A 12,559-nucleotide genomic window follows, 5' to 3' on the forward strand; every position below is an offset into this window, starting at 1 on the left:
AGACATTTCGAGCACCCGTCTTACGGTTACACTTCGTAATTCTGAAGGTTCGTAATTCCAACGGTTCTTTATTCCGAAGGTTCCTAATTCCGAAACACGTAAATTGCCTATACCTCGATGTTCGTTAATCCGTAAACGTTAAAGGGTTCGTTAATCCGAACATTTGTGACGTTATTCCGAAGGTTCGATAATCCGAAAACGAAATAAGGTTCGATGTTCCGAAGGTTCAATAGTCCGAAAACGAAATAAGGTTCGTTGTTCCGAAGGTTAGTTAGTCCGAAAACGAAATAAGGTTCTTTAATCATTACGTTTACGGATTAACGAACCATCGGAATTACGAACCTTACCTTGTTTTCGGACTAACGAACCTTCGGAATTACGAACCTCATTTCGTTTTCGGACTAACGAACCTTCGGAATAACGAACCTTCGGAATATTCGAACCTTCGGTATAACGACGCTTCGGAATTACGAATGTATGCGCATCTTACTCAACATTTTGTGACTGGATATCAGGAATTTAGATTTTCAACCTATTCCATGCTTTGGATTGGTTCTCTATTAAACAGAGGAAAAAACAAGCAGATGTGTGTTATTTTATTTTGATTGGACAACCGAACGCAAAAAAATCATACAAAAATCGCAAAAGTCATCATGTAAAACTTTTTTCGGCGTATTACACAATCTTCATATAACAACTCTTTGGTGGCATACACGTTTATATGATTTAGAAATGAATTGAAAAAGTGACAAGCGCAATGGAGATTTGCCCAATTAAGTTAAAGCCAGCTGTACTGTTCATCCATATGTTGCAATATCCGTTTAAAGCTTGTTTTTCACTTAAGGCCAGTCAAAAATATTTTTGATTCAATGAAATATGTACTGTACATGATTTTCCTGTGATCTTGAATTCCACTCAAAAATGAAATTGAAAAAAATTCAAGTGATTCTTTCTAAAAAAAAAAAATTCAAGTGACTCTGCTTGGCAAAACAAAAAAGTTTATAGTTTGTTCTTGCTATACATTCTTTGTCTATAGTTTTCACTTAGCATTTCGTGTGTTTGTTTTTTTTTTGGGGGGGCTCATGTGATTATTCATTTTACATGGTGAAAATTTCAAACAAAAAAACTTAGAGAGAATGCGATAAACAGAAAGGGGGATGTAGAAAGAAAGGAAGTTGCAGTGCAAATCAATTAACCAAACCCTTTTTGTGTGTTATAAATAGCCTCTAGAGAAATGCTGCAAATGGACTTAATAATAATTAGCTTAATTAGCCGACTACAATATAATTATGTGTATGGGGGTTTCATGTTAAGCGGCCTTGAAGTTCGTGGATGATTAAGTAACAACAATCAACTTTCTACCCAGAATTTTACTAATCATATTCCTACCTAGAGTGATAAGGATCAGAGTGAAATACTGGTAGTGGGCGTGGTCATCATTCTGAATTATTGTACGATGGCCAAAAGTTGTATTTAAGACATTAAAGGGGAATCCAACCCAAATAAAAACTTGTTTTTACAAGGAAAAGAAAAATCAGACAATTTGATAGCTGAAAGTTAGAACAATATTGGACAAACACCAAGAAAGTTAAGAATTTTTAAAAGTTGTAAATATTGGTAATCACTATACCCATGGAGACTTCAAATTGGCCACATATGGGATGTCAAAGTGATGTAATCAAGAACTACTCTTCCATGTACTCCAATGCAAATTATGGCTAAATTATCATTTTTCCCAAAAGTTTTATTTCAAATTATATTTTTCTGTCATGAGGACATAAAACAATATACTACCTGGGTTATATTTAGATTACAGCCCCAGGGTAATGGGTACTTGGGAGAAAACCACAAATCCCTGATAATAAAGTACATTGCCTATGGGAAAGTTGTCCTTGCCCCTTATCATAATTTAATTACCTAGTTGCCAATTTGAAATCTACATAGTATTAGTGATCTCAATTTTAAAACAGCAATAACTTTCTTGTTGCTTGTCCGATTTCTTTCAAACTTTCACCATTCTGTTTAATTTATTTTTCTCCTTCCCAACACACCATTTTATGACCAAGGCTGGATTCCCCTTTAAAGGACAAGTCCACCCCAAGAAAAACTTGATTTGAATAAAAAGAGAAAAATTCAACAAGCATCAATATCGGATGTAAAATAAGAAAGTTATGGCATTTTAAAGTTTCGCTTATTTTCAACAAAATAGTTATATGAACGAGCCAGTTACATCCAAATGAGAGAGTTGATGACATCACTCACTCACTATTTCTTTTGTATTTTATTATATGAAATGTGAAATATTTTTATTTTCTCGTCATTATCATGTGAAATGAAGATTCATTCCTCCATGAACCCGTGGAATTCCATTGTTTTAACATTTTGTGCTTCAGGCAAGGAGGTCCTAATCGTCAAATTCGTAAAAATTGAAATATTGTATAATAATAATAAACAATAAAAAACAAAAGAAATAGTGAGTGACATCACCGACTCTCTCATTTGGATGTAACTGGCTCGTTCATATAACTATTTTGTTGAAAATAAGTGAAACTTTAAAATGTCATAACTTTCTTATTTTACATCCGATTTTGATGAAATTTTCAGCATTGTGCTTGTCTGATTTTTCTCTATTGATTCAAATCAACATTTTTCTGAGGTGGACTTGACCTTTAATATCAATTCAGTTTCTGTCAGACAATATCAATGTTAAATTATATAAATTTCATGTACAATATCTGGCAAGCCCATACGGGTGAGGGAGAAACAGAAATTAAGAAAATGGGATACAAAAAAGGAAAAACTTCGCTGCGTTTAATTTCATGAAGGGGAACATTTAAAATAGATGAGAATATTGGTATTGGTCTTACATTCTAGCGATAGATCAAGGAAAGAAATATTAAATGACTGGATGACATACGAAAGGACAAAAAAAAATCACAATACGAAAAGAACGCAAGTAGAGACAAAGGCAGAAGGGAAAAGAGAGGAGATATTGGAGAGGGAACATTTACAAGAATAGCAAAAATTCTTCTTTTTTCCTGATTTCCTTTTCTTTTTCTGTTTTTTCCCCATTTCTTTCCTTGTATGATCTCCTATCCACAGCCCTCAGATTCAGTTGTACACACACACACACACTGCCGACATACACCCTTATCCACATTCCTCCTCACAAATCTTCACATGAATGCACTTTTAAGATGGAAATCGAGGACATAATTTACAGAAAGGTATGTCACAACATAATCCAGAACTTCTGTGTCGTTATGAATCCCATACTCCCAAAATCATTTTGACATTTTATTATACAACCGTGGACATCTTCGTGGCCAATCGATGACTTTTGAACCGTGTTCCTGTATGTTCTCGTTTTCCATCTTGTGTAAGTGCAATGTAAATTTTACACTGTTTTGAGCCATTTTATTGTTCTCTCTTACCTGGTGATCTGCAGATCCGATGCCCAGCCGGAATACCATCTCTCCTACAACTCTTGAAGAATGGTGTAGGAAGCAGTTTAGGGATCTTGATTATCACCGAACCGTTGCCAAGTGTGAACTCTCCACATGGCGGATAGATAGGTAAGGTGTAATTCAACTCTATATCTCCCGCCATAGATGGAGGGCGTCTACAAGATGTCGGGGCCTGTGTACTAGTGAATTCACTCACTGAAATAGAAAGCATAGATGATATTAGTGAGAGAAGAATCCCATACTGAGTATCACTGGTGTACAGGCTGGATGTCACCGTTCGGGGGAGCTCACGTGGGGTTTATCATTATAGCATACTTTCAACACCACAGTGTATATCGAATTTCCTTGAAAATATCATAGAGGCTGTTCTCACTACGTTCCTAAAACTAGTTTACTGGAAACTAGTTTAGTGGAAACTAGTTTAACGCGTAGTGAGAACGGTCAAAGCGGTCTTGGAAGCGATCTTCCAAACCAGTTTGGAAAACCACCTCGCGATGTAGTTTTCAAGATCGCTTTGCCTCGTTAAACTGGTTTTACTGTAAGTGAGGACACAACCGTTCTTCGGGAAGCGATCTTCGCACATTTTGAGCGCGCTACTCCACACAACAGGTGTAGAATGCCTATGCTGCGGTTTCGAATTTCGCGCGAAACGTCTCACCACACTGAGAGCGTTTCCATAGCAACAAGAGCGCTTTACGTGAAGTGATTTTGAAAACGACTTTCTTGTGATCAAGTGAGAACGCTAGCAAAGCGATCTTCCAAAGTCATGAAAGTGGTTTCCTGAATCAGTTTCCAGTAAACTAGTTTTAGAAAGCGTAATGAGAACGGCCTCTATAGTTTTGTTAATTTCATATGTTACCTAACGGATAGAGACATTACGAATGAACAAAGCTAAACATGCTAAATGTTAAAATTAAACTTTTATTTCGGCTTTAACTACAACAATAACAAAGATAAAAGAAAAAAATATAATCCATAGAGAAAGAGATTCAATATGAAGCATATTACTAGAATATAGGAATCACTAGCACGGGAGGGAAAACAAGAAGGAAAATAAAGAAGAAAAGGCCCTTTCACTCATGTTCCAAACAAGAATAAACAGTTTCAAATTCATGCAGTTCGATCCAAACCACGGTGATCCAATTTTTCAGTTATTTTTCAACAAAGAAAAACATCCTTGTGCTGAGAATTTCATCAAACTTTGATGTAGAATAAGAAATTAATGACATTATGGCATTGTAAAGTTTCTCTTACTTTGACAGAACCTTTATCGGTCTGCAAATTAGGGAACCATTAACCGTTTATTTTGCATTTTATCATATTACTCTCTTAGAGATTTAAAAACCTTTCTTAATCCTGTATTTGACACCTTTTAAGGTTTTTCACCTGTAGCAACTGTAAAAAAACACTTTATTTCAACACCCATTGACAAATTGAAATTTACCACTGTTGTCTTTTAAATGCTGCCCCTCACCCCCTCACCACCCAAATGGATCGAAGTACCAACACATCATGGCGCATACAACCAAATTAAAATACTTTTCTGATGAAAGACTTTTGTTCAGATTTTTTTCTACTGTATGATAATTAAATAATTATCAGAAGTCGAGAGCCCGGCAAGAATACAGGGTGTTTTAATTTAATAGTCTTTGCTATAGGCCGGCCGGGGATCGAATCTACAAACTTTCGTTTCATGAACTGGGCGCTCTTTCACAGAGACACATCACACTGTAAAAAAATAGTGAGTAAAATTTTTACCACCAAGAGGGTAATTATGTTTCCAACCAATTGGGGTAGTATTTTACTCAATACGGGAAGCGTATCGTCCAGTAAGGTTAACAAGTGGAATGCCTCTGGCCGTCTCACCTGCATCACGCGGTTCAATATAGCAATAGTGCTGACTTTGAATACTACTATAACTCGCACAAGATGTTCAGTGGGGTTCAGTGATACATGGTTACTCTTATGTCCACTTTTTATGAACTAGACCAATAAACTTACAGAAATATGATGGTTATTCAACAAAAAACCCCAACATGGCCAAAGTTCATTGACCTTACATGACCTTTGACCTTGATCATGTGACCTGAAACTCGAACAGGATGTTCAGTGATACTTGATTACTCTTATGTACAAGTTTCATAAATCAGATCCATAAACTTTCAAAGTTAGGATGGTAATTCAACAGATACACCCAATTCGGCCAAAGTTCATTGACCTTTGACCTTGGTATGTGACCTGAAACGCGCACAGGATGTTCAGTGATACTTGATTACTCTAATGTCCAAGTTTAATGAACTAGACCAATAAACTTTCAAAGTTACGATGGTAATTCAACAGATACCCCCGATTCGGCCAAAGTTCATTGACCCTAAATGACCTTTGACCTTAATCATGAGACCTGAAACTTGCACAAAATGTTCAGTGATGCTTGATTACTATTATGTCCAAGTTTCATGAATCAGATCCATAAACTTTCAAAGTTATGATGGGAATTCAACAGATATCCCCAATTCGGCCAAAGTTCATTGACCGTAAATGACCTTTGACCTTGGTCATGTGACGTGAAACTCATGCAGGATGTTCAGTGATACTTGATTAACCGTATGTCCAAGTTTCATGAACTAGGTCCATATATTTTCTAAGTTATGATGACATTTCAAAAACTTAACCTCAGGTTAAGATTTCGATGTTGATTCCTCCAACATGGTCTAAGTTCATTGACCCTAAATGACCTTTGACCTTGGTCATGTGACATGAAACTCTAATAGGATGTTCAGTAATACTTGATTAACCTTATGGCCAAGTTTTATTAACTAGGTCCATATACTTTCTAAGTTATGACGTCATTTAAAAAACTTAACCTCAGGTTAAGATTTGATGTTGACGCCGCCGCCGCCGTCGGAAAAGCGGCGCCTATAGTCTCACTTTGCTTCGCAGGTGAGACAAAAAATGAGCAGCAATTACTTTAGAATGGGAAAAATTTTCATCACACTGGATAAATAAAAATGCCCAAAAGAAATGCCTAATGTTGGTTGGACATATAATTACCATAATGGAACACTTTTTACCAATATTTTTAGAGCGTAGGAGATTGTGCATGATATATTTAGAACTCACGGAATTATTTAGAACTTGTGGATGAAGTCGATGTTCCTTCAATGTAACGTGATTCACGGTGGAATTGCCCTCTGCCATTAAAATTTTGCACATTGTTAAGTGGCCCTAAATAATGTAGATAAGCATGGCTAAAATTCTGGCTCCACCATATATCTAAATAAAATTACGTTTATATGCGCATACATTCGTAATTCCGAAGCTTCGTTATTCCGAAAACGAAATGAGGTTCGTGATTCCGAAGGCTCGTTAGTCCGAAAACGAAATGAGGTTTGTAATTCCGAAGGTTCGTTAGTCCGAAAACGAAATGAGGTTCGTTAATCCGAAGGTTTGTAAATCCGAAAACAAAATAAGGTTCGTTAATCCGAAGGTTTGTAAATCCTAAAACGAAATAAGGTTCGTTAATCCGAAAATTAAATAAGGTTCGTATTTCCGAAAATGAAATTAATTCATTTTGGTAACAAGAACGATGTTGCCCTTACAAGAAAACACGATATTATGCAATAATTATGCAATAATAGTAATAACGAACGATGATACATGTGTGTGCTGTAAGGAATAGGTGCCCGGATCAAGCATATAGGCTTAATTTCGATATTTTAGCAATTGCTGCCTAAGCAAATGGTTCAAGGATGCAGGGGATTAAGTGTGTTTGTCGCCTGCGAGTAACCTCTAGATAATAGGATTTGTATAGGAAAGGATGTCATTTTCAATAAGAGCTTCTGCTGGTAATAAAAATAAAAATAATACTAATGATGATCATAATAAGAATGGTAATAAATGGTAATAAATAGCAATATCGTCCAACATAACAAATTTAAGGCTTATCGTAACAACTAACAGCCATTATTAGAGCATCACGCAAAATGTATTATACAAATAAACTTAAAAGAGTGTCGGGAAATATGTCTGCTACCTGGTCCATCTTAAACAATATCTTAGGCAGGGGTAAAAGAACAGAATTCACAAAAGAAATGTACTCTGAAAAAGAAAAGACTCGTGACCCACAGAAAATTGTAAATATCTTAAATAAATATTTTGTAAACATGGGGCCAACTTCATCAAAACTTTTATAACCAATGAGCACTCTTTTAAAGATTTTTTACCTGAACGAACTGAAAACTCGATATTTTTCAAACCCGTAAGACCACACAAAGTTATATCCATAGTAAAATCCCTTAAAAATACCAAAACTTGTGGTCATGACGATATCAACTCATTTATCTTAAAACAAATAATTTTCTTTATAGCAGATCCACTATGTCATATTTTCATTTTATCATTGTCTCTTGGGTGCTATCCGAATTCTTTCAAATTAGCACGCGTCGTACCAATATTTAAAAAGGGAAATCGGATCCAATGTCAAAATTACCGACCCATATCTATTTTACCCTCTTTATCTAAAATCTTAAAAGAATAATCCATAACCAGGTATATTATTTTTTAGACAAAAACAAATTACTTTGCACCGCCCAATATGGTTTTAGGAGACATCATTCAACGGAATTAGCAGTTTTGGACTTATATGATAGAATAACTAACTCCCTTGCCAAAAAACAATATATAACCGGATTATTTTTGGACCTTTCAAAAGCGTTCGACACGCTCGATCACTCAATTTTAATACATAAACTTGAATGTTATGGCATTATAGGGGTACGCCTCTGGCACGGTTTACAGATTATTTAAAAAAAAATAGAATTCAATACACTGAGGTCGATGTTCATAAATCACACTAGAGCTCCAGTGTGGCGTCCCACAAGGATCCATACTTGGGCCGCTTCTTTTTATAATATATATGAACGACATTGTAAAGTCTTCTGAAATGCTTAGCTAAGTGTTATTTGCAGATGATACGACACAACTATATTCTTATCATGATTTTAACAAAATGATAAACACCATCAATGTAGAATTACGTAAATTAACTAACTGGCTAGAATGTAATAAGTTATATCTCAACCTCAGTAAAACAAATTATGTTATATTTCACAACACAAACAAAAAGATTATGGAAGACCAGATCCAAATCTTAATAGACAATACCCTAATTGAAAGGAAAACTAATGTTAAATTTCTTGGTGTTATTCTCGATCAACATTTAAACTGGAATTTGCATTTTCAGCATCTAAGAACACATATTTCTAGAATTATTGGTATTATGTTCAAACTAAAAGATACGTTAATGTCAAAGTCTATTATACTATTGTACAATTCTTTCATATTAACTTATTTATCTTATGCTAATATTGCTTGGGGTTGTGGAACCAAACGAAATTTTAATTCCTTACTGTTATTGCAGAAAAGAGCCATAAGAATTTGCACAAGTTCTCCCTACTTAGCCCATACCGATCCAATTTTCATAAAACTGAACATATTAAAAATATCTGATATCAATATCTTACAAACTGCAAATTTTATGTTCAATTATGCTAATCACTTGGTTCCAAGCAATTTTAATTCAATGTTTATACGCAATATCCAGGTTCATGAACACAATACCAGAGGTTCCAACAATTTTCATCTTAGTAATCCCAAAACAGTACTTGCTTATAAATCCATCAGACATAGAGGACCCGATGTTTGGCACTCACTGCCTCGTGAAATAAAAGAATGTTCTTCGCTTTATTCTTTTAAACGTAAGCTAAAAAAAAACACATCATATCATCATATGACTCATGAATTTTCTTAAAGTGTACTTAGATCATTTATAATTGTAACACTGGTTTCCAGTTCCCGATGGGGGGGGTAGGACATCCGCACTTTTTTTTCTTCATGTCCTCATTTTTAATAGGTCAATATATGTATCGCCATGATGGCATTCGGGGTCTGCCTCGTCAAGACCTTTCGGTCTTTTGCAGTCTCCCAAATTTCATTTTGTATTCATGTATGTTTAATTGCTTTCTTATCAATTATGTATTTCTGTGATATTTTATCTTGTGTTTTTTTATTGAATGGAATTTGAATAGATTGAAGTAAAATAAAAAATAAAATATAAAATATAAATGTTAATACAATTTTATTGATCGTTATGCCTAGAGGTACAATGTTAATCATTTTTTCATGATTACAAAAATATTTGGAATGATGACTTTTTGTGGGGCGTTTTGGCCCAGTCGATTAGTCTTCTGACTATGAAACAGAGGATCGTAGGTTCGAATACCAGCCATGGCGTAATTTCCTTCAGCAAGAAATTTATCCACACTGTGCTGCACTCAAACCTGGTGAGGTGAATGGATACCCGGTAGGAAGAAATTCATTAAATGCCTTCCTTTGGGCGCCTAGGCAGCCCAGCTAAAGCCGGGGTAATAATATTAGTAGGGCCCGCTGGGAGAACAGTTTTCAGTAATGAAGTGGCTTCCCTTAGTAAATAATACCAACGTTATTATCATTGTTGTTATGTCTTATTAGGCCTACATGAAATTTCAGAAAGTTTGAGCTCGATCATGATTCGCTCGCAACATCTTACAATGATGCCCTTTAAACAGTAATTAGTAGGTCCATAATTGACCAAAAAGCGAGTTTTACAACTTCAGAATTGATTTTTTCCCAGACCTCAAAAGACTTCACCCCAAAAGAAATAACAGGGAAATGTTATTTTTCAAAAATGGGAAATTCCGATTTTTTTTTCAAATAAATACTCTTTTTAAACTATACATTTTAGATTAATTTTCAGACTGGAATATTATAATTTTTCAGCTCGCGCTTCGCACTCGCATTATTCGATTATTAAAATATGTAACCTAAAATGGTCACTCAATGGAGTCCTTAAAGGACAAGTCCACCCCAACAAAAACTTGATTTGAATAAAAAAGAGAAATATTCAACAAGCATAACACTGAAAATCGGATGTAAAATAAGAAAGTTATGACTTTTCAAAGTTTCGCTTCATTTCACAAAACAGTTATATGCACATATCGGTCGGTATGCAAATGAGGGAACTGATGACATCACTCACTCACTATTTCTTTTGTATTTTATTATATGAAATTTGATATATTTTGATTTTCTCGTCATTGTCATGTGAAATTAAGTTTCATTCCTCCCTAAACATGTAGAATTCCATTATTTTAACATTTTGTGCTTCAGGCAAGGAGGTCCTAATCGTCAAATTCGTAAAAATTGAAATATTGTATAATTCAAACGATAAAAAACAAAAGAAATAGTGAGTGACATCATCAACTCTCTCATTTGGATGTAACTGGCTCGTTCATATACCTATTTTGTAAAAAAAATTATAAGCGAAACTTTGAAATGTCATAACTTTCTTATTTTACATCCGATTTTGATGAAATTTTCAGCGTTGTGCTTGTCTGATTTTTCTCTATTGATTCAAATCAAAACTTTTCTGAGCTGGACTTGACCTTTAAGAGGTTCCTTTTCCGGTCAGAATATTTAAATTCTTGTTTTGCGCTTGTGTTAATTCTTCAGTTACCTCATGGACCCTAGGGTCCATGGTTAGATGCACATGCTTTTAATGATAGCAAAAACCTGCTCGGAATTTTTTATTGAAAGTTTGAGCTGGTGATGCACGCTCGCCACACCTCGCAATAATGCCATTTTAACAGTAATTGACCAAAATTGATTGAGTAATTGAGTTTTAGAACTTCAGCTTTTGAATTTTTTCTAAATCGCTCTCTCATTATAATTATTCTCTCGTGAAAAATAAAGCCATTAAAAAAATCTATTCTCCGTACTATTATTCTATGTAATCTATTCTTCCATGTACTCTCAACCATCCCAACTTAAATTGACGTCATGTAATCCTGACCGTTAAGAAGCACGATAAAGTCTCATTTCCAAGCCAACTAATTTGTTTTTGTTTGTTTGTTTCTTTTTTTTTCATTGGCAAAATTACTCAGTTGGCAAGCACCTAATAAGCTTAAAACTTAGTAAGCTTTAAGCTTTAATGTAATACATTGTTCTGCCTTGCAGCTTATATGATTTCCATTTGTAATTTTTACTTTTACCACTTATTTGTGATCTTATTTATTCATTAATTCAATCATTTAGTTTTATTTAAAAACAGGGCATTCTTTTCAGCGCCCAAAGGCCTGCTTCACAAAATAGTCATATATACATACAATGATAAGTGAATTACAACTATACTGTATACATAATTTTTTTTTATAAAAGTGAATACAAAACACAAACAAAATTTAGTACAATATTGATGATATCACATTAAGTAAATGTAGACAAATCGACACCTAGATTATAAGATAATTTCTTATTACTTATTCTATCAATGACGGATCAACATGTAATTCTTACTGGCGAGTTATAGGTATAGCAGGATCAAATTACTCATGAAAAAATAATGAATGCTTATTAAAATTGAACGTTTCCAATGCTGAATTTCGTCATTTGGATAATAAAATTTGGGTAAAGGTTTTGGGGGAAAATGAATGTCAAAGATAATAACTTTTATGGCGCCTCATGCTCATCCTCTGTAAAAGACAAATCTTGATATTAAAACGCGTGAGAAATCAGATGGAAATGGCATACCCGATTTCTTCTTTAAATAATTGGAACACATGCATACCTATAAAAAAAAGATGCCTGGAACCTATTAACAAATTATTGGACATCCCTGCGGCAGGGAGTGCTTCTCCATTATACTCACTAGTTTCGACCAATAATTCAGTCAGTAGAATAGATGCAACCAGAGCAAACAGCAGACGTCGCTTCATTTTGACTGGAAATGGAACTCGCTTTCAAAATGTATCAGTAGGCCTTTCAGTTGTGCATCCTGTCTCTCCCTTTCCAATAAGTAAAGTGACAATTCTATCACATTTTAATGAGATAAATAGAATCGATCTCGGGTACGCTTTGCGCGCTTTTTCAGTGGGGGTGCTGACATGGCTGAAATCTCTCCTCAAAGGTGTGGGGTAGAATTGAGTTTACCATTGTTCCTTTATGTATACACAGGGCACCCACCCACACAAACACACACACATACATATATATATGTG

General features: G+C 34.7%; 1 protein-coding gene across 1 annotated transcript in view; it reads right to left on the reverse strand.

Moving 5' to 3' along the window:
- LOC121406956 (L-rhamnose-binding lectin SML-like) overlaps positions 1–12,358 on the reverse strand; it is a 32,665-nt gene extending 20,307 nt beyond the window's left edge. The window contains exons 1-2 of the mRNA XM_041597829.1: positions 12,211–12,358; positions 3,435–3,662 (exon numbers count right to left, since the gene is read on the reverse strand). Of these exons, the coding sequence (XP_041453763.1) occupies positions 3,435–3,662; positions 12,211–12,277 (295 nt within the window). The 5' untranslated portion in view covers positions 12,278–12,358. The remainder of the gene's footprint in view (positions 1–3,434; positions 3,663–12,210) is intronic.
- Positions 12,359–12,559: the final 201 nt, after the last annotated feature.

This window comes from Lytechinus variegatus, chromosome 2 (assembly GCF_018143015.1).
Source record: "Lytechinus variegatus isolate NC3 chromosome 2, Lvar_3.0, whole genome shotgun sequence".
NCBI lineage: Eukaryota > Metazoa > Echinodermata > Echinoidea > Temnopleuroida > Toxopneustidae > Lytechinus > Lytechinus variegatus.